General features: G+C 40.0%; 1 protein-coding gene and 1 long non-coding RNA gene across 3 annotated transcripts; one reads left to right on the top strand and one right to left on the bottom strand.

Moving 5' to 3' along the window:
- Nucleotides 1-1,131: 1,131 nt before the first annotated feature.
- kcnj10a (potassium inwardly rectifying channel subfamily J member 10a) lies at nt 1,132-20,868 on the bottom strand. Of its 2 annotated transcripts, XM_081599458.1 has the most exons (7): nt 20,133-20,868; nt 19,790-20,037; nt 9,888-10,274; nt 9,543-9,754; nt 8,659-8,790; nt 6,679-6,856; nt 1,132-3,615 (listed from the first exon to the last, which is right to left on the bottom strand). In XM_081599458.1, exons 2-7 carry the CDS (start codon nt 19,845-19,847, stop codon nt 3,209-3,211), a joined length of 1,374 nt encoding a protein of 457 aa, XP_081455584.1. In that variant the 5' UTR covers nt 19,848-20,037; nt 20,133-20,868; the 3' UTR covers nt 1,132-3,208. The 2 variants fall into 2 exon arrangements, with proteins under 2 accessions (XP_081455584.1, XP_008426114.2); XM_008427892.3 differs by having other exon boundaries at nt 19,790-20,868.
- Nucleotides 13,628-19,780, top strand: LOC145548653 (uncharacterized). The gene is made up of 3 exons (XR_014084662.1): nt 13,628-15,972; nt 16,110-16,259; nt 18,962-19,780. It is a non-coding gene; the product is annotated as an uncharacterized LOC145548653 (long non-coding RNA).
- Nucleotides 20,869-27,861: the final 6,993 nt, after the last annotated feature.

The raw sequence follows: 27,861 nt of genomic DNA on the forward strand, positions 1-27,861 counted from the left end.
CCCCAAATACATACTGGACAGAGCAGATATTGATGTGGAGAATTAATCTGCTGCCAAACTGGAGATGAGAATTACAAGCACCACTTCAGGCAAAGTTTTTAAATTGGGGAATATTTCTCCAAGTTAACTGACCTGAAGTTCACAGGACTCTCTGAACGAGGGTTTTACTGGTCCTCCGAGGCCTCGCATCTGCATCAGACGCGCTCTGAAGCGTCCTGTCTATAACTTTCTCAACGCTCCATGATAACGAGATGCATTTAGCTTAGTGTGCATGTTAGAGATGATACTCAAGACGGGAATTTTTTAAACTAAGTATTCTGTGCAAGAAGTTGAAAATGTCTGCAGATCTGCAACACATGGTAAGGTGTGTGAATTGTGATCAGTCAGAATGACGGACTTATCAGGCAACACCTGATAAAGGCTCTCTTTGACTATCCATTGAATGAGCCATTGTGCTCAAACTAATCTTTTAGCGTTTACCTGCTGTAGTTATTCATGATTACCAATAAAACAATGGGCCTCAGTAATTTGATATTCTACACTAATTTTGATCTTCTGTAAGATCTGTAATACAACAATTAAAAATATATTAAATCAAACAAATTTAAGAATAATATACTGTTCAAGAACATGAATATAGCTAAAACATGCAGTTATCAAAAATAGTCATAATCCCTTAACCTTAATTCAAATCCAAACACTGTCTGACAAATGCTTACTTTGGATATCTTTTTGTAGTCATTTTTGAGTTATTGAGGGCGCAAACAAGGAGCGAACATAAAGTGTATGCTGAGATCAGATTTTAAAACCAAATTAACACAAGAAAACAACAAAACAAATGTTTTGGTGTCAACGTCAGGAAGTAAACACAACACAGACCTAGCGATGCTTGCTCGGGTCTACAAAGAAAAACAGTAGCTAAAGACAACAGCACAGATCATAATATAAATTATGCTCAAAGTGTGAAATACAAGCATCTTTACACCAAGAAATTAACAGAATCTGGAACTCCAATTATGACAAATTGCCATTGTACATCACAAGCTCATTGTCAAAAGTTACTCAAAACATTTAAAATATCAGTTTCTGACATTATCAGGACATTTTGTTGCTCAATACAGACACAGACACTCATGTTGCAAATAATACATTTATTAAACGAGGCACTTAAAGTTACATCGACAGTTTGAGCAGAGAGCTTCCAGGATTAATTTATTGAACACATTCTGATGCAGAAACCAGGACAACATTCAGCCTGAAACATTTTCAGCAGCCGTTTGTCATTGATGGAAAGGCAGGCAGTCTTATGATTTTATCAAGTGGACGTAAAACGAGTGTCGCAAAAGTTGACTTTACTGGGATGTTTTTAAACTAGCGAACAGCTTATTATTAGTATTACTATTATTAATAGATTTGGCTTTTTGTTGTTTAGCTGTTTATTTATTTGCTTACTTTTGGTTTCCCCCCAGCAGATATTTCATATTTTCATCCCCAACTTCTTCAGGCACAAAATGGAGTTGTTTCTCATGTTTCTGGATTCACCCTTTAACAACTCATTTCAAAGTAATTTTCTACAATCTATTGGTAGCCTACCATATATGTAATTTTATGACTGCAATAAATAATGTCTACAGGAGGGTTGCATTCAACTAGTTTTAGTTGAATGCAAAGTGATATTTCTTTAGTCAATTGGTCCATGGGAAACTTAAACCAAAAGTAACTAAAGGTTATTTGGTGTATAACAAAGAGTTTAATGAAAATGACATTTCTAAAACGATATGTTAATTTTTTTTTAAACTTATGAATGGTGAATGAAAAATACACTTGACATTTATGGGTGTAAATCAAGTGAGAAAATGGCAACGTGCAGTTATGATTATGGGAATACTGACCCAAAGCCTTTCTGAAAGTAAGTGTTTTCCAACTAATTTCACGATTTTTGGGAAATTTTTGTTCCCTTACAAGATTCTGAACGTAAAAAACAAAACATTGATGTGGCCTCTTTAACAAAGTACCATATTCTTTTAAGGTTAATGGTGCTTTAAGGTTTGTTCAAAGTGTTTCATTTTCATTCTGACATGAACTTTGAAACAAAATGTCAGCAGTAGAAAGACAGACATTACAGTAGATACTTTACAGAGTCAAAATGTTAAACAGTCAATGGCCCGTTTATACCAAATGGAAGCACATAGGAGAAATATATTTACATGAGCTGTACATAAACACAAGTGAACATGCTGTACATACGTTTTAAAACAGTTCCCAAAAAGCTTCATTTAAAAAAAAAATATTATCTCATCCCCACAGAACATCAGCTGGTGAAAATACACATTTTAATCAATTAACACAACAATGAGGTTAGTTTTGTTATTGCTTGTTTGGGGGAGAAAAAACTCGTTAAAGTGCTTTCTTTTAGTAAAATGACTCAACTCATTTCACCCATGACAGTCATTGAGGACGAACATGTTACGGTTAATGCTGTTAAGAGTGTAATAAAATATGATACAGTCCCTTAAAATGACACATAAACTTACACAAGTCGTTCCAGGTAGTTCTTGAAAAGTCCAGTGTGCTGCAGTAAGTGCAAAAGAGTGAATTATGGGAAAATGATAAGAGCTGAATATTTAGATGCCGCATGTCTTCTTCCTTGTCACATGATGCTACATGCTAGTCTGCATGTAGCATCATGCAGACTAGCATGCTAGTCTAGCATGTAGACTAGCATGCTACATGCTAGTCTGCATGTAGCATCATGCGTTTGTACATAATGGAGCCTTTAAACACAGTACTGTGATTCAGTAATACACCCAACAAACTCAGAGAGTTTTCTTGGTACTGTTCGTCCCTTTCTCTTGTGTAGAAATATTTCATCTCTGAGAGAAGAATGGGCAAACACCACATTTTAACAGAGTGGCCCTGTACATTACATCACATTATACACAATATAAAACACATTTAAATCCTGCTGTGAGTTTGTACTAGTCGGTCGTCCTCCGTCTACGGCTTGTTTATTGTTTACAGGCTTGTCGTTCTGAGGAAATGCTGCGGCGCTCAGGTGCTTCCTGCCTTGTGGTCCACATGTTGGTGTGTGTAGAAGGTGAATACTGGCTGTGAGTGGGGGAGGGTGCAAATTTGTATAGCAGCGTACAATTCCTCTTCTTCTCCTCATCTCTCTGTCACTTCCTCCCACATCTTCCTGTTTTGTGCTTCATACGTTGCTGATGCGAACGCTCAGTGGGCTGCTGTCTCTTACACGGCCCCGCTCCCGCTTCTTTTCTTTCCCCTTGCAGTTCTCCTCCAGTATGAGCCTCTCCCGGCTCGCGTCGTCTTCTCTGGCGCCGTTGTGGCGCGTCTCCGCTCTGCCGTTCGGCGACGACGGCTGCTTGCGGAAGGGAGACGTCTTGGTTTTTGCCACTTTGTCGAAGAAGGCAAAGTCGGCTACGTATTTCCCCGACGGTGAGAGGGAGACGACTGGCGGGAACTCGTAGCCCCAGAGGATCTCGTCCGGAAGGTACGACGTTCGGACCTGGCAGGTGGCGGACGTGGGTTCGACCGTGGCGCTCATGATCACCAGCAGTTCAAAGTCAGCCAGTTCAGGGTCTGACCAGCCTCCACCTGGTGGACGAAAAAACACATAAAACACAAAAACATAACTCACAAGCGCTCTTAAATAGATTGTTTAAATGAAATTATAAAGTTTAAGTAATTCAATTTAAAGACTTATACAACACACACATAGTGGCTATGGTTACAGCTAATGACAACACAGAAATATTATGTTGTTATGAGCTACGTAACCCCGATCTGCTGACTTGACCTCTGACCAGTGTCCACATAAAGCCACATAAAGTTGTTGCTAAAGCATCTGGTTGTTCACAAAGTGCTGCATCTAAGCAAACTGATGAAAAGCTCAGTGGAAGAAAAAAATGCAGTGGAAAAAAAAAACGCACAACCAACAGTATAAGGCCTTCGAAACATTTAGTTGTAGTCAGGAATATATTTTTTTCTGAAGAAAACTGTAAAGCAAATATTTTAGTTGCATAATACTTTTTCAATTTTTTCCATTTCTTCTCCCCTCTTTTCCCAGCATCCTTTTCTTCTTGACTGTCCATCCTTTCGAAAGCCAACTGTGCCACGTTAAATCACTTTAAAAGCCCCACAATTATTATTTTTACATGTGGAATGTTTTCCAAAAATGCAGAAACGATTGGGGTTTTTTTTATATTAACTTTTCATAAATATTTCTACTTCGTGGTCTTGCCGCTGGATATTCTGAATGTGCTGCATCTCTCCACCTTGCAAAGCTAAATCACACAACAAGGCAACAAATGTGACAAGATATTTAGGATGCAGGTAAGTTTCTGTTTAAGGTAACCAATCAGATGTTAGGATTCAATTGGTGATTTACAGCAGAAATGTAAGTTATTATTGAGCAGGAATTTGAGTTCTGTCATTAGTCTGCATGCAGGAAGCACAACACTGATTTAAAAAAACTTGACTTGATTTGAACTTTGATTACATTTTATAATTTAGTTATCTAACTGAGTAATAAAATAAAAGCTTTATATTTATTTGATATATATGTTCTTAGTTTTATTTTTTTAAAAAGATCACATATAACTATCTATTTAAGAAATTAATCAGTTTAAAGTTCATTGTTAGCCTTATGATGTAGGAATATAATGCTCTAAGAAGGGAAGCTAAAACATCCAAATCATGGAAAGAAATAAATACAAGGAGAAAGATGAAAACAAAATTCAGAAACAATCATGTCTTTAAATAATAATAACACTTATTGTTTAATATTATTTGCAGGAAGTCATGGGTGGGCCCCGATTTAATTCACCTAGTCTCAACCAGATGAGGTTGTGAGCTGACCTGGGTGCACGCATGTTCAACAAGACACACTCCTTTTCTCTAAATCGCCAATTCATGAAGCTTCTCTTTAACCACCTGACTGGGAGGACAGTGCTTTCCCGCTCCCATTATGGCACTTTTCCACCGAAAAACAAAATTGTAATTTGTCACATGTGTGGAGATTTTGAATACAATTTGGTGACTATTTATTCAAAACACGCAGAACGTGGAAACTTTGAGTGGCGTTACTCCCCTCAACATCCCCAGAGGACCGATCAGCAGACGTACGCAGTCAAGCAGGCGAACACCTGCATCCCCGGGGTTTCTCAGACTGCAGACTCTCATCTGTGAAAACAAGGCTTACTCCCAACACAGACCAAATATCACTCCCGTCAGTGCAAAACACAGTGTTTCGCAACCCCTCTGTCAACACTGTGACACATTTATCAGGGGATTCTCTGCCTTTTTGCGAGCTGCTTCGATTCATTTACAGATCTTACAAGCCCTCCGAAAACATACCGGGTTAGAGTCCACGTCCTGCTGGCCGCCACTGTGTGCTAATGGGAAATATACTCAGCGATTTTCAGACCATTTACCATCAAACTGGCGGTGAAAGGGGAACCCAAGTGCATGAATTGAGAACGCAAGAGAAAATAATATCAGAGAGGGAAAAAATTTAAGGAAAAGTCCAGAATATTAAAACCGACTTTGAAAAAACACAGAGTTGAAATCAAATCCGTTCATCACTACGTAGAAACAGGAGCAATTTGTGAATGTGCAGAATCCATGATCCACTGTAACTCTCTCTGCAGGTGCAAAGTAGGTAATATTAGCCAACAAATGGCTAAAAGTTTCATATCCTATTTTCATGCGCATGGCTCAAAGAACAGTGCATTTTGTCCTTATATATGTGGGTTTTAGCTTACAATTTATCCTTTAAGATGGAAGTCTCACAGAAACAGAGACTGTACTGGCTGCTACAGTTTCCTGACATCGTGAGAGTGATTAAGCAGCAAATGAGCTAAAACGAAAGACTAAGTTTTGTCTGTACTTGATAAAATGGACAGATAAATTATCAGTGAGTCATATCAAAACAGAAGTGTACACACGCTAACGATCTGACAAATGTCTTTCCATCTCCCCTTTAGCATAATTAGCTAAAAATCACCTCAAGCGCACGTAAAACAAAATTGAGGAAGTTATTTAGACATTTCTAAAGCGTTAACTACAAATAGTATGTAAAGGGGGTAAATATGAGGAAATAAATGCTTCTGGACAATCTACAGAGAATCCAAGTCGGCCTAGCGGGCGGAAAAGCACCAAATATGCTCAGTGGGTTCTCTTGTAGCTTCCAGTGCTGAGAGCTCCGAGCTGCTGTAAGTGGATCTGCATGTCAGCGCCCCAGACTGTACGGTATTGTGCTCTAATGAGGGGTGTCTCGAGCGGGCTCTCTCACACACATTCCAGCCAGAAAGAAAAAAAAAAAACCTCTCCTCCAGAGCCAAACAAATCCAACTGTGGACGGCTCGACACAGCCAAGAGCACAGCACGTGACGTCGAATACCAACACACCTACGTACGCATACATGCGCATTGTACCTACACGTTTTGTCAATTACCATAACTCGACGGTAAATGTAAAATTCCAATCACTTCACTCGCCGCGGACACGTGGGAGACGGTTACGAAGCAATAATGAGACGCTTGTTCTCATGCGGACTCGTAATAACTTTCAGAAAGCTTCCGTATTGCAGCTCAACACGTTTGGCATGACTCGATCAGACCTACCGACACGACGACGTCATGAGAGCTGTGACGTACCCTTTGCTGCCCAGGCTCTGAGGGGGCTGTTCTCGTCGATGATGTGGTAGAAGGTCAGGGGTATGATGAGGAAGGGGCTGTCGCTGGACGTGTCCACCTGGAAGGGCACGTTGCGCTGGTCCAGCCGCACCGTTTCACCCTCCTTGGTCAGAGACGTTTGGAGCAGCTTCCCCGACACCTGGGAGCCAAGATGTAGTCAGTAACTGCAGCCAAAGAAGTTGGAAAGACATCTTGTAACCAGACGGCTCTCGGTTTAATGTTTACATTGGCCCTCAACTAGTAATGGCCCTCAATGTACTCAATTAGTAGTCTCTACACTGGCTCAGAGAATACACTTTAAAAAGACCCCTCTGGTTCTGGTTCTGGTTCTGCTCTGCATCCCCAGAACCAGAACAGAACATGGAGAAATAGAATTCAGCTTCTATGCACCACAAATCTGGAACAAACTTCCTGAAATCCTGCAAAACAGCTGAAACACTGAGTACCTTTAAATCTAGACTAAAGGTTCCAGCTGTTTAGACTTGCTTTTGAAACCTAATCATGAAACATTGATCAATAATCTGATGAGCAAAATGTAATGTTGTTGAATGTGTTTTCTGTCACTTTGTATTTTGGGGTTTTGTGAGGTAAAGCACTTTGAATCGCCTTGTTGCTGAAAGCTGCTATGCAAATAAACTTTGATTGATTGATTGATCGATGCATCTCCGTTTCCAACAAGCAAACAGACAAGACATATAGAAAGAAACTTCGCAGTTTTTACTTCAATCTGTAAATCTTTTCAAACTATTGTACACATGGAGTCATCATAATTAACCATAGGAAACCAAAACGTGCCTAAATGCTGCATAGTAAATCTAAAAAAAACAAACACTTCCACCCAATCATAAGCACTTTCAGTTCCTCATCCAACTATGAACAGATTCATGACCTGCATCAGTCTCAAACGGGCCTCTTGGGATGTGAAACTGATTTTCATTTCGGGCCTGGTTGTGGCAGAATGCACTGATAAAACTACTGAAATCTTTTAGTTTTCTCTAAGTTCGATTAGTACTTCTTAAAACGTAGCAACGTTTAACATCTTCTCACATTGGTGTAATAAACTGAATTGATTTTGACTGATTGAATAATATTTAAGCATACAACTAACGTTTCTAAAACCCTCGTCATGTTAAATTAAGACTAAGACCATCTTCAGCGAGTCTCTGAGTGCTTGACTGCAAAATGTTAGATTGTGGCAAAAGTGGAAAACCTCATTCTAAATCTATCCATTGGAGGTTTGTGCATGCGTAAAACATTTAGGAAACTCTGAATTTCCATCACAGATAATGAGAGCGTTTTGTTTTCAATGAAGCCAAAGAGAAAACAACATCCTACAATCATCATCCCACAATGTGACTAATCTCATATGCCGTGATGCGAGTCTGATGTGAGGGGGCTAATAAGGGCTTTTAGGGGGATCCCAAAACGCCAACACACATCCACACTCTTCCCGGTTGCGTTGTTGTTCATCTCGTCTTCTATTTTTAAAATGTTTTTGTTTTGTTTTATATTATTTTGTTTCATTTCGAGGGCGACGCGCGCGTGGGGGCGGGGAGTTTTACGTTCCAAATCAAACCAAACATCCGTCCGTTAGAGTTTGAAAGCTCTAACATTGTTTTAGTACCATTATTTGAATTTGCATGGACTATAATCAACTATATCAACTTAAATCGTTGCATGTTTACTGCAAACAGGATGTCCCTCATGACTAAAGCCTAACTGGCAAAAGAAACAGTACAAAGAGTAATTTGCACTAGTGAAAATTGGAGAAGTTTGATCAAAATTCATCCAAAACAGAGTTTAACAGACATTCCCAGAATCGTATCTGGAAGCGGTTCAAGAATCAGCTCTACTGTTTGACGTAGTGTAAAAACATCTGCACAAGCTGGCGTGTGATGTTAGCTTAATGCAAGTAAATATTTTTTCAAAGTGACGTATTACCTGACATCCCAGCAGCAGGCTTTTGCGCATGTTGGCCACTCGGATCATCAGGCAGGGTCGGCCCTCGTGAAACGACACAACGGCGTGTTGACTGAACTTCACCGTCTCACCTCTCTTCTTGGGTCTTGCAACCTGACGGAGCAAGAGAGGAAATCTGAGATTAGGATGGATCCTCGATGCTAAAATGCTGCATCGAAAATACTGTAAGTCAATCATTAAAAGCGTAATGTTTAAATTCTGAGAGCAGGAGAGAGTAAAAGTAAATTGTTTCAAATACAAACAACAGCGGAAACACTTCATTTTTTTCTTTTCAGATAGGAGTGATAATAATCCACAACCAAACATGACTGATAACTGACACTGATAACTTTTCATGCTGACGGTTCGCTATTCTGGCGCGCTGTGGCCTGCTTCTAGTAGATCAGAGTGATAACAGCACCCCACATAAAAGTTTTCTGCATAAGCAACTCAAACACAAAGATAAGGAATAGAAAAGACTTGTGCAGCACATGAACAACAGCTAAAAATAAATATACACGGCGTTTGCTAAAATTGTACACGTTACGTGACATTTGCGGCGCACAACCTAACTAAGAAACAAACATGTTAGAAATAAACTTTGATAAAGCTCCATTTGATTTTATTTCACCTTTCTGTTTTTTTTAGAAGAACTCTCGTCATTCAACACACAGCCCACTTTAGGTGGCCTCACAGATTTTATGACACTTAGTTCTGGGTTTTGACTAGGACTAGTTTTGACTGTGACTGTAGTCACAGTGAAATATACACAAGAAACTGCTTAAGAACGCTAAACAATTAATTGGCTATACCAGCATTTTTTCTATTACGTTTATTATTCTACTCAGAAATTTTTAAAAAGTTACTTTTGCAAGAAAGGTCCCAGTGATGAAAATCTCCATCACCATGGTGATGACCAGCTGAACAATGAGGAGGACTATAGCTACGGGACACTCCTCCGTTATGCACCGGAAGCCATAGCCAATCGTGGTCTGCGACTCCAGGGAGAAGAGGAAGGCTCCGGTCAGCGTCTTCACCTCCATCACACACGGCGTGTGATTGGACGGCGGGTCGAACTCTGAAGGCGGGAAACAAGGAACACCAGATCAATCTGGAGCCAAGCACCACAGAAGAGTTTTTCTGCCTTTGTCTGTATCGTGCAAAACAATTTTAAGTGTGAGGCATGGCTGCGTGAGTGTCGTGATGCGTACCGAGCAGGTCTCCATGCACGAGGGCCACCAGGTACCAAAGCACCCCAAACAGGAACCACGTCCCAGCGAAAGTAGCAGAGAAAAAGAAGAACTTGTAGCGCCACTGCATGTCCAGGAACGTCGTCCAGAGGTCACGGAGGTACAGGGCCCCTCTGCCGCTGACGTGCTCGATGCGGACGTTGCTCCGTCCATCTTTGGAGAGGACTCTGCGTCTCCTGCGGAGCGCGTTTGGCCCTCCCGTTTCCCCCCCGCCGGCGGCAGGGCCCCCGCTTCCCCCCGTGGAGCTCAGCAGGGGCTTGCTGATGTCCGTCTGCGTCTGGGAATGGCACACTTTCTGCGGGGAGGAGCCTTCGGAGGACGGGGGAGTGGCTGAAGTCATGGCTGGCACTGGACAGACAGAGGGGACACGACGTGTTCAGGAAGGGGGAAAAAATGTGGAAAATGGGCTTAAAGTGGGCAGCGAAGGAGGACGGTGTGGAAAAACTGCAGAGGTATGCTGAGAACAATAAAGTTGAACAACAGAAGAGTTCAAGTAAAAAGGCTAAAGGAAAAAAAAGTACTGTTCATATGAATGGGGAGATGACCTAGTGGAACATCTAACTTGAAAAATAGAACAGAAGAAAAGGGATCAGATGTACATTTCAGGGTGACAGTGTTGCTGTCGGCCATTCAAAGCTCTTCTTTTCTTTGCACCCCACATAAAAGTTTTCTGCATAAGCAACTCAAACACAAAGATAAGGAATAAGGATTTTGCACAAAAATAGCTAAATCAACTAGAGATTCTGTTACTGTTAAAGTAAATGTCACACTTCCCCATTGGTACACTGGTATTTTGGGATTCAACCAAATTCCTAGGACAATCTACTCAATCAAAACTAAAATTAAAGTTCAAAATATACCTGAAACTAGCTGGTTGGTTAGTTGGTGTATGTCCCAGTGAGTAAAATTAGGACTAAACTTTTATCGCTCTTTACAGAGTGTGTTCAATTTTTGCGACTAAAGATGTCATAATATGTTTCCAAGTTTTGACCTGTTTACTGGTCAAAGCATTTATAAATGATACACATGACAAACTCCTAATAAATGATGTTTGTGTGCAGTTCATGAACAGGAGACTTGCAGCCATAATTTGCCTATTTGATTTTTGATTTTTTAGTTGTGTTCAACTAGCAAACTTTATCATCGACTTTGCACATTCTTTCTTGGTCTAATGGGTTTAGGTTTCCTGAATAGAGTTTTTTACAATTTACAATAAATTGAGACTGAATCGACTATTGGACATTTCCTATAGAAATAAAGGCAGGCTAATTATTTAGTTTTTTGTAGGTCATGTCTTCAAACAATTAATTCAAACTTCACTGAAATCTGTTCTATAAACGCATATTATCAATGACCAGAACAGCGCTAACATGCTAGCTTTGGACCTAGCATTCAGCAAACGTTTCCACATGAAGACTTTGTCAGCAGACTGAGATCTCATTACCCAACATTATTTATTACTAAGCTTCACTAATGCTCCTAGTGGAATCTTGCAGCTACTTTTTCCTTTTAATCTGTCATGTACGTCCAAGTTGATTGTTGCCATCACTGCGCTGGAGACGCCTGTTCTGCCCTGAAATATGAGTCTCTCGTCTGGCTGACCTAAAACTACGCCATCGTCACTTGTACGCTGAAAATGATGACACGCCGCGATGACACCCTGAAGCCCTGGTATAAGTGGATTGCAAAGTATCAATAGTTTATTAAGCGAGTGAGAGATCCCTCACCCCTGGGTGCCACGAGCGCTTATCGGCGCTTGACTTTCCCTTTGTAAGCTTTTAACAATCTTACTTCTCATCTGGACTACAGTTTGTCTTTCTCCAGATCATCCTTTTTTCTTTCCTTCCCTTTCTGCCCATTCTTCACTCATTGTTTGGCCAAGCTGTCCCCCCTTCCCCTTTTCAGAGAAATTGTCTTTGCTTTCTGGAGCAAATAAAACAAAACCCAAAACAGCACAGCCAAAACAAAAGCCTAAAAACCAGAGCGATCTGATACACTCTGTCCTTTCCTGTCCTGTTTGACCCTTGTCTCGCCTCCCTCCGTGTTGGAGCTCACACAGAGTGAATGAATAGAGAGCTGTGTTGAGCTCTGTGCTATGAATACTAAGATGCGAAGGGGGGAGGAAGAGAGCGAGAGGGCAGGCGGGAGGCGTGGTCAGGAGCACGGGCATGAGATTGGACTTGGGCCATGCCAGCTGAACTCTGAACCTGACAATGCTCCTGCCTACACATACAGTAAACATATGAACATGCAGACCATCTGAGCAGCTATGACTTGTACAACGCCATTTAGTGTCCAAAGGGATGCTTACTTTGCAGAGATAAAACCTCTAACCGTACATACAATTCCAAAAAATATATACAATTCTTCCAAAAGTATTCACTTTTAAAAGTATTAACATTCAGAGTTAATACTTTTAATAGGTTTAATAGGATGCTCTTTGCATGTCCGATAGCTTTACATCATCTGGGACAGCTTTTAAGAAGTGTGTTCATTGACCATTTGACCATTCTTCATTAGTGAGGTCAGACACTGATGTTGGGAGAAAAGACTTTTCCAATAGTACCCATTGTAACTGAGGTGGAAGTCAGGACTGTCACTTTCTTCCCCACTAGATTTGCTTGTCTGTTTCTTTATTGACCCTGGAGATGTTAAAATTGTTCAAAATGTATTTGCATGTTGACTCATTAAGAGTTTTTTTTTTTTACTGAAAATAATTCACAGTGACAAGCAATCCATGATCATAATGGCAGGTCACCGTTGTTACGTCACTCCAGAGAACACGTCTCCGCTGCTCTATAGTCGCAGTGTGCTGTTGAACTAATGTAAAAGAAATTAAGTTTGGAGGTTGGTGTGAATCCACAATAAAACTCTGACATGGACCGAAATGAACTCTGAACTGTCCAGAGACACAGGTCTCGGTTTGGTTGAAGAGAATTCTTATGCGGCTTGAATGCGTATGTGAATGGCAAGCAGGAAACACACTCGGGGCATTCTGGGTAAATACAACCTAAACAAATGCAAGAGACTAGTGCTAGTGGGAGAGATGTCTCATAGTCTTTTACCAAATGCAAGAGAGAAATCTAAAATGTGACGCTACTCCATTTTTGCTTCCATTTTGCAAAGAGGGAAGCTGCGCTCAGTGTCTTCTTCGGGGGGTTTTGAGTCGATTCCTTCAGTAGTTCTTGGTGCAGCGCCACCACAGGTGAGGAGGTGAGCAAGATATTGGAACTTTGGCCCCAAATTGAAACGAGTCTGCCAGACTATCAGGTGTGAAAACACTTTTAGTTTAGCTACCTATTCATGGTCTACTTCAGGTTCATTTTTTGTGGCATTTTTCTGTCTTTATCTTACTGTCATTTGCTCCCTGGTTTATTCAGGACTTCCCCAGTGCATTAGTTTAATGTGCTGCCATCATTTGTTTCATATTTGTTCCTTTCCTCTACTGTGTGAAAACTCCCCAATTTAAATACTCCTTGATTCTGTCACTCCATTGTCAGATCCTCTGTTGCCCTCACCACAGGGAGGGCAATTAATTTAATTTCATTTTAAATTTAATTAATTAATTATTACAACGTTATCCCTGCCTGGTGTGCTCTTCAGCTTTCCTAATGCTCGCTCACAAAAGCTTAACCTCCTGTTGTCCTCGGGTCAAAATGACCGAGATTTGTATGTGTTTTCCCTATACACAGAAAATGAGGACAACAGGAGGGTTATTAAGGACAATTCAATTCTGTTGGCAGCTGGGATTCTTATATTTTTTATATTTTAATTTATTTAAAAAATATATTAAAAATTGCCACATTCTCCACCTCACAGGTATGCAATATTTTTATTGATCTATAGCGTAAAATGCATTGAATAATGAAACTTATGTGCATTCTGTTTATCCATCCCACAGACGCAGCGACACTCTGTCTCACCACTGACTCTGAGCCCTTGGTGTCACATTTCGTTGCCCTGAGCTTCCCTGTGGTTTATTTTTCAACATGTAAAGTGATGACCCATATTGCCTCTTAATAACTGGATCACCCAACCAAGCAATTGTTTGGTTCCTGTTGGATAAAAGGAAACGGAAAGCAATTCAATAGCCCTCCGGACCTTGATGTTGGTGTTCCTGGGGGTAATAAATATTAACCATTTCAATTATTTGCACTTAAATCCAGCAATAATATTATATAGATTTTGATTATAATTTAATTGTATATTTTGGTTTCTTCAACTGTTATTCTCTTCCATCATGTGCAGCGTAACCCTCAACCTACCAATTCAAAATAAAATTGTATATTTTAAGTTATGAACTTTAACCAAGAATCTAAGTTTAAATCCAGGCTCAACTATAACTGAGCTTCTGCATCATTGGCACATCACTATCAATGAAAAGTGGATTTTTAGCTGTTTGATTCAGGAAAATGTTCACGTTTTACAGGATTTTTCTGTTCATGAAGTCAATTTTAACAACCGATGGGAATTTATTGAATATATTAAAGCTGTTGTAGTGACATAATTTCAGTGAGAAAAAGGTTTAATTACAATGTACGTAGATAAAATGTTTGCAAACTGCAAACTGATTTGTGGACTAAGATGGGCGCAGAACATTTCCTGCAGACATTAATTTGCTCCAAACTGCTTTGTTGTTTTGTGCCGATATATTTTCAATGAATGTCACGTTTTACTTATTCGTTCATTTAAACTGAAAAGCGTAATGGAAGTGGAAATGTAGTGACGTGAAGTGAACTCCCATCGTAGTTCTGGGGAGTTTGGGCTTCATCTCAGTTTGCTGCATTTTAATAATTTTATTTTCTTCAGCTCTCATCTCCTGCATCTCCTCTTCCCTCTCCTGTAATTAGTTCCAGCTGTTCCTCATCCCCTTGATTACCTGCATATTTTATGTTCTGACCTGTATCTTTGTCCCATGCTGGTTTCTTACATCCATCCCTCGTTCTGCCCATCTATAACTAAACATCTTTGTTCTCAGATCGACTTCCTGTGGAGGTTTATGCCACTTTGCTGCACTGAAATGTTCAAACGTTGACATGTTTTATGCATATTTTACAAGTGATCATTGAAAAACGATAAGGCAAGTCAGAATTAAATCATAATTATTTGATTTCCTGTTTAAAAACAGCTCAACTTGAAGGAAAGTATATGAATTTGTGACAGCATTTGTATTTTATGTGCTCTGATGTCCATTATTATGATGAAACAGAAGGACTGTTTTCACTTTTTCAAAAAAAAAAGAAGGATTTACTGATAAATATTGACGTATGCAACACTGATAAATGTAACATTCTTAGCAGTGACTCTTGTCTTTTCATTACATTTTCTGGATAAGAATGTAGATTATAGAACAAGTTAACACATATTGTAAAATTTATTTCTCTAAGATTTAAACTTAATATAGCTTTATGCATCTCTTAGTTTTTAAAGGGTGATAGAGGATTAATAAATCTAGGGGGCAAAATCACAGCAGCCCTGTTTAATTTGATTCAATCAAATGCCTAGAAAGTTCGGTTCGTTTGCGGAGGTGTGAACTCCGACGCGGTTCAAAAAAAAAAAAATCAAACTCTAGGTTTCGGTACGGTTGAAATTAACTCTGGTTCGGTGCAAATGCATACGTGAACACCGAGTGGGCCGGAGACAGATACGAGAGCAGGAAGTAGATGATAGCGCAGGGCTTTCTGGGTAAATACAACCAAAAGAAAGGCAGGAGTCTTACTGAGAGAGAGAACAATGGTTTGAAAGACAAAACAGGAATCCAACAACTTCTGAAATTTGATGCTACTCCACCATTTATTTATTTATTTTTTACTTTTGTCTGGAAAAAGGAAGTTGTGCCGATGTCTTCTTCTGAGGTTTTCTTGTCGTTTCCTTCAGTGGTTCTTGGTGCAGCGCCACCACAGGTGAGAGGGGAAAACAGGTTTTTATCTTTTTACACAGAGCAGCGTGAGAGAGAGAGGACCGCAGCAGCCGAAAACGTAACAAACGTTACAACTTTGCTCCCCAACCGAACCGAGTCTACCAAGCATGAAAACACCCCTAACAGGTCAGTGATCATGAAAAAAAGCTAAATTATATGCTTTAGGGGATTTCTGCAGCCAAAATATAACTTTACACTTTTTCTGATGCTGTGACTTTGACGAATTTCCACAATCGCTCGAAACTTTATTCCCCCCACCACAGAATGACAACAGTCAAGGTTGTGATCTCTTCCGCCCCGTCCGGCCCATGCAGCCCTCGTCTTCCCTCTGTCCCGTGTGCACAAGAATCCTTTGTTTTCGACGAGATGAAAGGGACAAAAGCCACTATTGAAGAATACGACTGGCTGGGCGAGTAAGTGAAAGAGAGCAAGTTAGACGGGGGGCTGGAGGGGGGGGGGGGGTAAAGGGGAAGAGGCGCAGGGGTGTTTGCTGGTGTATTTGATCCTGCGTGAGCAGGCAGTGCTTTACATGCAGAGACAGAAGAATTAGTTCACAAGGAAGATTTGAGAGAGAGAAACGCAGCGTCAGGTGACATAACATGAGGCGAAAAAAAGAGCGGGAAAAGATGGTGAAGGTAAAATAAAATAAAAAACAAGGGGGGTGGGGGGGGGTATGTGGAGTGAAGGTGGGGGTGACAAAAAGCTTGACATTAGTATTCCAGAGGAGAAAGTAAATCCCGTCCACTCTGTCCAGCGTCCGCGCCCCTGCAGCCAGAGCACGGCTCTGAAAGGAACTCCAGCTGAATGGCTTGGACAACTGTCCCGCGCCACAGCAGCCTGAATGGACGGCCTCAAACATTAAGGCACGCCGTGCCAAGACGGCATCTGGCGGGCCAACTCAAGACGACGGAGAGACAAAACTTCATTCAGCCGCTTTCCGAGGCGCAGCAAAATGAGCTGCCGTCGAGTCAGCATGCAGCGCTTTATTTTCGAGAAAACGATAAAAGGCGACCTGATTAGGACAGAACGTCTTCTTCTGACGTCGACTTTGCACGTCAAAGCGCTCTGTGGCTGAAACGCAGATGTGCAGATGCGGCAAGTTTCTGCACAGATAAAGGTCACACGGCTCCCGTGAGCTGATGTGCTTTGCAGACGTGTTTTCACCAATGCGATTATTTGACGTTTACCACGAACTTTTGGCTGTATTTTATCTGGATTTGGTGCGATAGATCAACACAAATGACTGCTCCTTAATCGCGAAGGAGCAAAACCACGACTTGGATTTCTACAAGCTTCACAAATTCATCTCTGAAAAGTGCGGTGTGTGGTTTGTTAAGAGAACACTAATGAAGAGTCGGCATCGTTCAGCTCACTTCGATTCAAATTCGATCCGAAGACACTTTCACTGACCCCCCAAAGTGAAACTAAATGTTGTCGTAACTCGTTTGATTAAAGAGTTATTGCAGACAGTGATGGATGTGTGGGCAGGAGAGACCTCCTGCAGCAGTCTGCTTCACAACGACTTTGAACAAGCCTCTGGCTGAAGACATTCTGCCTTTCAAAGAGGATGCTCTGGTCAGGTGAAACCAACATTGAAAATTATAGCCTACATGCAAAATGTCATGCATGTAGGCTATAACGGTGACGGCCGGTCAGAGTTGGATGACGCTAAACTCTGGGTGAGCCTCTCCTTCCACCTGGGGAGTAACTCTGAACACACAGCCTGAGCCGCAAAGGGATCGAATCGATGAGCTATGAGTCAGAATGGTCCAGTCAAAGTCCAGAGTAACTCTAATCTTTTAATCTGTGGTTTGAAAATTGATGTTTGAGGACGCTCTTCGTCCAGTTTGACCAAGTTTGAGCTACGTAGCCTGGAAACATCATCATCCTCTGGTTGACACACCTCTCTAAAATCCTGCATCATTTTCCAGTCGTTTTATAATAATGCATTCTGTTCTGTTGCTGTCGCACAAAACCCCGTTTATTTAGAAAGATCCAGATTTGTTTAACGTAGTGTCCGCTACGCTACACTCATAGCTGTCCTGCAAAGCGGCTGCTCACACCAACCAATCAAAGAAGACTCCAAAGTTTAACCATAAGTTTCTTCTACTTTTTCTCTTTTTTCCCTTCTACATTTGCTAAATCATCACTTTTAAGGAACCAGTTTGTATCTCACTGTCAAACTGCAAACCCCATTTTTATGTGCTCAGCGTGACGCATTGTAATTGGACGAAATGCAAGAGTTACACTTGAATTTTGTGAGCTTTTTCTAAATGAGCGTAACAAGGGATACGAGTTAGGCCTATGACTTCAACCCAGAAACCAGGGTTGGAGTCATAGGCCTAACTATGACCTATGACCTATGAATTTAGATCAAGCTTCTTTAAATCAAGAAGCTTGATCTAAATTCAAGTTTCTTGAATTTAGATCAAGAAGCTTGATCTAAATTCTGCATAGTGCATTGGGCAAGAGACAAAATCCATCCATACATCTGTCCAATGTTTTTTTTATTTTCATTTTTTTTGCACACATTTGATCCTGTTCAGTCATCAGGTCACATAAGGTGCAACCTGGACTGTGCGTCCAGTAAAGCTCCACACTGCAGAAACACAAAATCTTGCCAAGTATTTTTAGTCTAGTTTCCAGTGCAAATATCTTTGTACACTTGAAATGAGACAAAACTAACTTACAAACAACTTTTCAGCAATAAATAAGAACTTGATTTGAGTAAATTACTCCTGAATATTGATGAAAAGTACTAGGTTTAAGTGAAATAAGAGGAACTGGTAACTTTTAATCAATATTAAGGAATCATTTACTCAAATCAAGCTTTTCTTGCAGAAACGTTGCTTGTAAATTTCTCTTGTCTTGTTTCACATATACTAAGATATTTGCACCAGAAACTAGGCCAAAAATACTTGGTAAGATTTTGTGTTTTTTAGTGACTATGATAAGCAAACAGCCCTCACGATTCCTTCATAGGATTTTGACAGTTACTTGAAATGAAATCACTGGATTTCTACATTTTAAAATAAGCTTGCTTCTAAATCTCTTGCATTTTATCTGATTAGGTTTTTTTTCCCCCTTCCCTCTCTGTTTCCCCTTTTGATTTGAGGAACAAAAAGTGAGCCGCAAAGTAAACAAACAGAAATGGCAGGAACAGGAACGAGCTCGCAGCTGAAGCCGGCGCTTCCTTAAACCGTCGTCTTCACTTTCTCAACCCGTCTGAAGAGTTACGACACCGCCTGACGTTTGTGAATGGAGGCCAGCTGTTTGCCACATATTCATTGGCGGCTCGGTTTTTTTTTGTTTTTGTTTTGTTTTGGGGGTTTTTGCAGCATGGCTGTAAATCTGTTCTGTTTGCTGCTGCAGTGGTGCCGCCCGTCGAATTGAAATCAAAAGGCCGCTGGTGCGAAAACATGATCGAACCTTTTAAAATTGATGCAAGATTTGACTGTCAGCTTCTGGAGATGACTTGAATGTTGTTGTTTTTTTACACTAGAGTAAAAGCTATAATAGATGTTTTCCTGAAAGTTTGGTTTAAAACTGGCTTTTCTAAGTTTATATGGATTCTTTAGTGTTCGACTTCTTCCCACATAAAATATGATAAAAAAAAACACTCAGTGGTGTGTAACATTGCTCTAAACTAGAGAAGCAAAACTCTGCTGGTGTTGCTCGGTACTCGCATGCCTCTACAAAGCAAACACAGCAGGTGCAGTAAGTACCAGCTGCAGCGTTTAAAATCTGATTTAGCACAATATCACAACACTTAAAGTCTTCCAAGTAGCATTTGAGTAAACACAGCATCAAGTATTGCACTAATTGTTTAATTTTAGTGAATAAGGGTGTAAAAATGTATGTTTTTTTTTTTTTTTTTTTTTCTCGAACAAGGCAAAAACAATACAAAACTTATTCAAATATAAATTTTGAAATATTTTCTTACCTTTCTGTTGACTTGCTATGGATGTTTGCTTTGAGTGCAGCTCGGACAGCTTCACCATCCGGCTAACGTGCAAAACAAAAAAAACCGACAGATGTATTTTGTTTGTATGTATGACTTGGAAAAAAAAAATTGCTGCAAAACTTCAGGGTCTCGACCGGGTTGCACTTGTTGACGGTTCACACATGTTTAAACGTCACTTTTCTGCATTGTTTGCTCTGGCGGCGCAACGTCGAAGTCATCCTGTGCATCTGAGAAAACAAAAAATTTGAAAGGGAAAAAAAAAAAAAGACCAAAAGGGAAAATTTCTCTGCAAATAAAAAAAAAAACTTGAACCCGGTCAGACCTGGTTGACGATTACCCAGCAGCTAGTCAGTGTCTCCCTGCGCACTGGCACTGGCAGCACCGGTTCCGGCTCACTGTTACTGGATCATTATGTAATCGGATGAGGACAGTTTGCACTTTTTCTTCTTGCTTGCGAAGCAGGGAGAGCGAGAGAGCGCGCCCTGTGTGTCCACTCAGGGAGACCTTAAAAAAGCCCGGGTAGTCCACTCCTCCGAGAACCCCTCACACACACACACACACACACAAACATCGACATCACACCAGGCATACCCCGGCTACATAAGCCCGAAAGCGTTCAGATGGCCACTGTTTTGTGTTTTGTTGTGTTTTTTTTGCGACATTTTTAATTCATTAATTCAACTCTCCTCCTACCCTCCCTCCTAGCCGCTCTCCCTCACTGTACGCGGTAAATGGGCCTCTTTGTTGGACGAGCCTCCTCCGCTGTTTCAGCCTTTGTCAACTTTCTCGTTGCAAAGCGTTTGATGGGTCTAAGATACGAGCCTGGAAGTTGTTGCACTGGAACAAAGACATTTACAAAACCCCCAAAAAAAGAGGGGTTATGGGGCCTGTATTGTTGTGTGCTTGGCATCTTGCGCCTTTGCGTTGGGACAGAGGGCACTGAATGGGTAATGTGGGCGCATCTCTGTGAGGTGGTGCCATGTCCGCCTGCGAGGAGGGGCGCTCGGTAGTGTAAAAGGCGAGTACAAACGATCCTCCTGTTGATGGAGAAAGGGATGAACGGGGCGGAAAAGAAAAAAAAAACAAAAATCACCAAAGTAGCAACAACCTCTCTCAGGCTGTGGATGTAGATGTTGTAGTTGGGGGCGGGGGAAGAAAAAGTGACTTTATTGGAACGAAAATCTTGTGCGGAGTAAAAGAACATTGTGTACTGCTGCATATTTGACCCCCATCAAGTGATAACTGGCAGATTTTTAGCTACAGTTGTTCACCAGCGTGTATTATTTTTGCCGTTTCGGATCTGTGATGAGTTGTAAATTTCTCCTGACTTGAGAAACCGGTGCAAGTTTATGCCGTGTTTCACAAAACTGATTGTTCCAACTTACTAGTTAGAGAGCTGCTGTATTTTTTGGAAGTTGACTACAAGTAAAGAAAATCTGCCGACTGTTTGGTAGGTTGATTTTTACTAATGCAGGGATAATAACTGATTAAACTTGTGTAGCTGAATGGTTGCAATTTAGCTTAAAGGATGAGTTTTCTGCAACTTTTGCATCAGATGAGCAGAGCTGGAACAGTGAAATGACTGAACTGGTTAGGTTACTTATTCAAAGATCAAAATTTGAAATGAATTGAAAAATATCAACACATTTTCAAAGATGTTTTATCAAATTTTTAGAAGTGCAAATTGGAGATGGGTGCCACATTTCTGAAGAATGGCAGCCCTTAAAGGCGCCACTCCTTCTATTTACTCCTACACTTAATCAGTCATTAGGAATCACGAGAGACAGGAACTCTATTGGTAATAAATAATCAGAAATGGGGGTTTTTTCTATCAAATTTTCCCCAGCATTGTTTGTAGATGCAGTAATCTGCTTCTATAAAGAATAACGTGTGACATTTGGTTTGTGATCCACTGTTGGACTCTATCTAATCTATAAAATCTGCAAAAAATCAAGTGAAAACATCTGTAAAATTGCAAGACCTGCTTTTAGATTAGAAACAAAGATGTTGTACAAACTTCTATTGTTACTGACAAAAGAAACAGATATTCTTGATCACTGAGTGATGAACCAAACCATCATCCTTCTTGACACTTGGCCACCAAAGTGGCTCCAGCTAACTTTGCTTGCAGGCAAACAGATGCACGTCTTTTTCAGTGCATGTACTGTGGCTGCTTTCAGTTTCACCCGCAGCAGAAAAGTGTGAACTTTAGACAGGTTGGACACTTGGTGTGACTTATGGTGTGATTATTTCCACATGGCACCTCGGCACAAGTCGACTTTTTTCTTGGTTACTTAGTCAGTAGGTTAAATCAGAGCGTGAGAGTTCCCATAGAAGCAATGATACAGTGATTGAACACAAACTACGGTTTGTGGGGCTCTCTATGATAATAGCTCATTTGGTTGCGTTTTTAACAAATGTATAAGCAAAAATGACATTTAAACAGCTTTACATAGACGTTAACGTGCTGCACTGGTGTGACAAATGTATATCATTCAGGGGGAGCCCTGGTTCTAACTGTACATACATGTCCAACTCAAAGCACACAAATCCTAGATAATATAGATAATAAAGATAATATACCGGCCCTTTAAGGACATTAATTAAGTATGAATTTGACACCCATCTGCTAAAGGGACAGATCCTTTTTTTAGCAACATTATTCATATGCTGTTCAAGTAGCAGCTTTGTACATCTACCAGAGAAGCCGGAATGAAAGTTCCCATGTGGTGCATGGAGGTAGCTCTGCGCAATATTTTCCTCCGAAAGGAGAAAACACCCAGTTTGTGTTTCTACTTGGCGCCTCTGTGAGCGTTGGGGCTCCCCTGGTTCAAACCTCATTCAGGTCATGACTTCTGCTCAAGGTTCGAAGAGAGCGACGACAGACTTCTCTTTGAAGTTTCTTTTTTACATTTCAGGGTTTTCATTGGACGATTGAAATCTCAAAAGCTGAACCAAAAAATATCAATCCCTCCTTGTGGCTCAGTGAGTGTTTCACAGTAACTTTAGCAGCTTTTATCAACAGCCTGAGAGCTGATGGCATCTCTGCTTCACTGCACTATGAAACAAAGTTTTACCTCTTGAACACATAATCGAGCACATCGGTTTGTAAATTTGATGTTTTGAAATGGTCCACTCCACTACCATAAGTTAGCTAGCAATGTTGGATCAGTTAGCCGCTATTAGCTTTTGTGGCGAGAAAAACAGGCTCACATGCTTATATATGGGTTGTGATATGGAGGCATGTGCAGAGTGAACACAGTGAACAGGAAGAACCGTCATGAAGACTTCTGGCTGTTATGTGGGGAGATTTTTAAGTGCGACCCTTTAGCAACAGTGCTAATGCTAAAGTTAAATTTACTTATTTTAATTTAATAATTTTTTTTTACCTTGTAAGAACGAATAAAATCCTAATGCATGAAAAATAGCAGCATGCATCCTGTCAATGAAAAATAATAATTCTCTTATTTTACTGAAAGAATGTCGCCTTTGACTGAGAATAAGTGACCGCTCTCTGTTTTCTGACCAGAGCTTTAGGATAAACTATGTCACAGATGTCAGCTGTCACTGAACTGAAGTGACCAGAGGAGGAAGAGGAGGAGAAACGGGGAGGAAGGAGGGGGAAAAGGAAAGTTTCACACATTAAAAGAAGAGATCGAAAAAAGAAAGAACGGGGGAAAGTAAAGAGTCAGGAAGAGGGCGAACAACAAAAGAGAAGGCTGGGAGGAAGGAAAAAGCCAGTCAGCTCATGACTACTCAGAAGACTCTATCCTCCTCCTTCCTCCTCTTTTTCCACCCCTCTCTTTGTCGTCTTGATGCACATGTTTCCTTCTGCTTGGTTTTTTTAAATGAGCCCATGGCGTCGGGTCTAAAATGTTCAAATAGAGACGAGTGTAGAAAATGAGGAACTGAAAGACGACAGCATTAGTTACGCTCAAGTGTTTATATATATATAATCTACTAAAGGATGAAATGATATTTGAATATATTTTTTAAGTCCCAGCAGTGATCACCATCCAATAAATATATTTAAACTTCATGTTCATATGATCATCGCTGACCAAGGTGAACAGGCCTCAGGGGTTAGGGTTAGCTTTACCTGGTAGGGTGAGGGTTAGCTTTACCTGGTAGGGTGAGGGTTAGCTTTATCTGGTAGGGTGAGGGTTAGCTTTATCTGGTAGGGTGAGGGTTAGCTTTACCTGTCCAAGCTTTATCTGAAAGCTTGGAAATACCATCATTGTACACAGGTGGGAATTAAAGTGCACAAAGGTTTGCCTGAACATTTTCTTACGAACACATAACATTGTTATCTTATGATACAGTAAAGATTGAAAAGCAAGAAATGCTCAAACGCATACAAAATGATCGACTTTGTTTTTTCAAACACTTATTTCATACTTGATTTCTATACATTTAAGCATTAATTGAAATATTTTATCTTAAATGGAAGCTGAAAAATTTTACATTTGACATATTTCAAACATATCAAGTTTTTTTCCCTGTATTTTGGATTAATTTTGCCAAACTGAATTGTTTTCAGAATCTCACAAACACCAAAACATATATTTACCTTAAAAAATCTAAAGAGTAAATGTTTACTTCAGAGTTCGTCTTCTTGCTACGATTAGGCGTATTCCCCATCTCTCAGTTTTGGTTTTGAAATTTGGCTTGTGCCGTCCAAAATTCACGTTGCTTATTGTAACGGAGAGGCTGTTCATGATTCCAACAATTTCTGAGAATAATCTGACATCGCATGACGATGTCAGTCGGGATCTGACCACTTTACAATTCCCTGAGACTTCCTGGTATTTTGTGTATGAAGATGCATGACTTTATGCATGATACTGTAACATGTACAAACATCTACAGGTGAACCAGGTTTCCACAGACTTTTTTTCTTTTGGTCAATAAAACTCAAAGAATCTAATCCCAACCTTGCCATACGTCCTCCACAGAACATTTGGCAGCAACGTGAGTTTCTTTTTCCTGTTGACTTATCTTGCACCTGTTTTGCAAATAGTTTCTCTTTCGATGTGGAAGGTTTTTATGGTTTGAGTGGTTGCTTTATTCAGCGTTGAAACTTCACCTCTCTGCTTAGCTCGCTTTAATTTAAAACGTTTTCTCGGCTGGTTGATCCGTTCTCAGGTTTGTCGTTCCATCGGTTTAGTCAATGCCTCTTCCGTCACAGGAAGCAGTGAAGATCGTGATAAAGATCTTGTTATTGGTTTGTTGGCTTATTGTTTGAGCTTTTTTTTTTCCCCCTAATAGATCGACTCTGTCCACAAAACTTTACTTCAGTTTTGTTTTGTCTAAAATGCCATCATGTTTGGCCTAAATCCATATAGTAGCATACTTCCTGTTGCCAGTTCTGTGGATATTGAGCACAAAAACAACCCCTTCAGCTGGCTGCAGGGCAACCAGGCGCTCCAAAAAAAAAAAAAAAACATTTTTCACAAAGGTGAACTTATCTGAGAGTTTTAACGCTGCTAAAAAAAAAAAAAAAAGAAGAAGAAAATTAAGCATTTCTAAATCCAGGCTGCTCTCAACAAAGTATGCATGGTGAAGGCACAAAGTGTGTGGAAGGATTTTAATTTTAATTTCATTCATTCATTTTGATTCTCAACTAACTCTTTCATCAGACAGTCTGTTTATGATGAGTGATGGGAGAATTAATCAGAGCCTCAGTGTGGGTTTAATCGACTTACTCACAACGCCATCTAGCGGTGGTGTTTTAAAAAAATGAGAAATGGCAAATCTAATGATGCATTGTCACACAAGTATATGATTATGGTGTTTAATTTTGAAAGAGCAACTGGTTATATTAAACAATTAACGTAAGTTGTGTAACATCTTTTCACATTGATGTCATTTGGCACCATAAAAACAAAAGGTGATTTGATTCGGCTGATAAAATAAAACTTCAGCACATTTTATTTTGGATTGGATATCCGGATTGGTTATTTTTGGGAGGTTTTTTATTAGTTATTTTAAGTGATGAAAATATTACATTTAAAGCATTCAAAGCCATTTGATTTGGTGGTGTTTAATGAAAACAAACAAAGTTTATCCTATAAATCTTTTAAACCTGGGGTGCTTTGAAAAGCACATTTACATCCAAATTAACATGTTTTGATACCACCTTTTTTTCCTGGATTTTTCTTGTGTTTTTTTTCCCGCCCTTGAGGTTACCTGATTTTCTGAATGTATTACCAAATTTGACCACTAGAGGTCCCCATTGGATCTCAACGAGCCTAAACGTATACGTTTCTGTAAAAAACAAAACAAAAATAAAATAACAGTTTTGTCGTGAGTGAGTAAAGGAGGTTTATTGATAGATTTACAAGAAAAAGTCAATAATGAGAAAAGATCAATATTTTCCTCTTTTATTACTATTGTTCTTCAAAGAGCCTCTCGTTGTGCTGTTTGTCTTTGTGTTCATGCCTGGTGAGAAATAGAGATGTTGGCGCTAGATAATCTTAAAAATACATTTTTGAGAATCTTCCTACAACAAAACCACACACGTTTCATCATGGAAGCAACAAATAAGCCAAAGCTTTAAAAAGAAAAACCTAATCACATTTGGGTCGTCGTCTTGTACAGAATCATGACCAGCTGCATCAAGACAAGGAATCCTTCTCTCCACATCTCATGACCTGAAACCTGATTTTCTCTTACAGCACGTGAATTTGTTAAAAAAAAGAAAAGAAAAAAAAGACTCAAATAGAAACAAAAGTTGTCCTCAGTTGAACTGGTCAGTGAAAAACCATTCAACACCTGAGACACGCGGCTGGTTTCTGGTACTCTCTGGTCATTTGAGTCGTTCGTTTATGTCATTTCTTCAAGTTCCACTGCCTTAAGAAACACCCTTAATGCCCTTTACCTCTATATAAAATACTAACAAAAAAAAGGAGCACTTATTTGTAATTTCTTAAAAACGACAAACTGATAAGTGTGGCGTGCCCTTTTAAATTCAGCCCCCCCTTCACTCTGACTTGCAGAATCACATACATAAAATCCAGTGTAGCTTTTCAGCTCATATTTAAAACGTTATTGCAATACAGATTTCAATCCAATTTGAAATCAGGAAAGCCTTGACATTCTTGTTTGGTAGCCCTCTGAAATGGAGGTTTGTTCTAAAAAATGGCACAGAATCATTTTAAAAGTTTACCAGTTCAGCTGCTATTGTTAAACCAATACATGCATTTTTCTTATGATTATGGCTCCATTTAGAAGACATTAAACACATTTTTCCACAGTACCAAACAAATTACCCGTTGTTACAACTTAAACACAATATTGGCTCCTTTTTGTGCAAATTTTTTTATTTTTGATTCTTACATGCCTCATTTTAAGTACTTTTTTTGACCCATCTATTGCGATGGTTCGAGCTCATCGGTCGTGATTTGTTTTCTTTTTCTCTGCTGAACTAAAAATCCAATATGGCCGCCCCAGCAAACTGATTTCTAGCATCTCAATTATCACCGTCGTAGAAAACAACAACAATCCCATTTTATTTTTCTGATATAGCTGAGATATTTCAGCTTCCAAGTACAAGCAGAACGCACCCCTAGAAACATCTTTGACGTTTAAAACTGTCGTGCCAGAAGGACTGCTGTAAGTATCTAATCCCTCAATTAAACGCACACATAAACAAAAGCACGTGCAAAGTCAATCCATTTGGTTTGATCTGATGGGTTCCACTGAGTCCACAGCTCCTCTTAATTTTTATTTCCCGTGAAGCGAAGCCACATCCTGAGCGTGACGTTCGCCTCGTCTGATCTGCCTCATCCGGACACATGACCTCTGCAGAGGGAACGCTCGTAAAGTGTGTAAGTTTTCCTTATTCGTCAGCTGGCAGACTAATGTCAATTCTTTCACTTTGATAAGTGTTGGTCTTTGTGCTTTTTATTTCTCTGTGCAAAATAAAAAGAAAAATCAGTTTTCCTTGCCTGACAATGCTCAGATAAACTCCAGTTGCTGCAAGGCTTCATTCTTGGTAGACTGTTAAAAATAAAAAATAAATTAAGTTTATCTAAAGCGCCTTGAGCTTT

The sequence above is a fragment of the Poecilia reticulata genome, chromosome 18 (genome assembly GCF_904066995.2).
Source record: "Poecilia reticulata chromosome 18, P_reticulata-male-v2, whole genome shotgun sequence".
Taxonomy (NCBI): domain Eukaryota; kingdom Metazoa; phylum Chordata; class Actinopteri; order Cyprinodontiformes; family Poeciliidae; genus Poecilia; species Poecilia reticulata.

Excerpts from the sequence above, each read along its gene's own strand:
- kcnj10a (XM_081599458.1), bottom strand. The coding sequence starts at position 19,847 with ATGGTGAAGCTGTCCGAGCTGCACTCAAAGCAAACATCCATAGCAAGT. Across the intron at positions 10,275-19,789 it reads CATAGCAAGTCAACAGAAAG|TGCCAGCCATGACTTCAGCC; the intron begins GTAAGAAAATAT and ends CTGTCTGTCCAG. Across the intron at positions 9,755-9,887 it reads CGTGCATGGAGACCTGCTCG|AGTTCGACCCGCCGTCCAAT; the intron begins GTACGCATCACG and ends TCCCGCCTTCAG.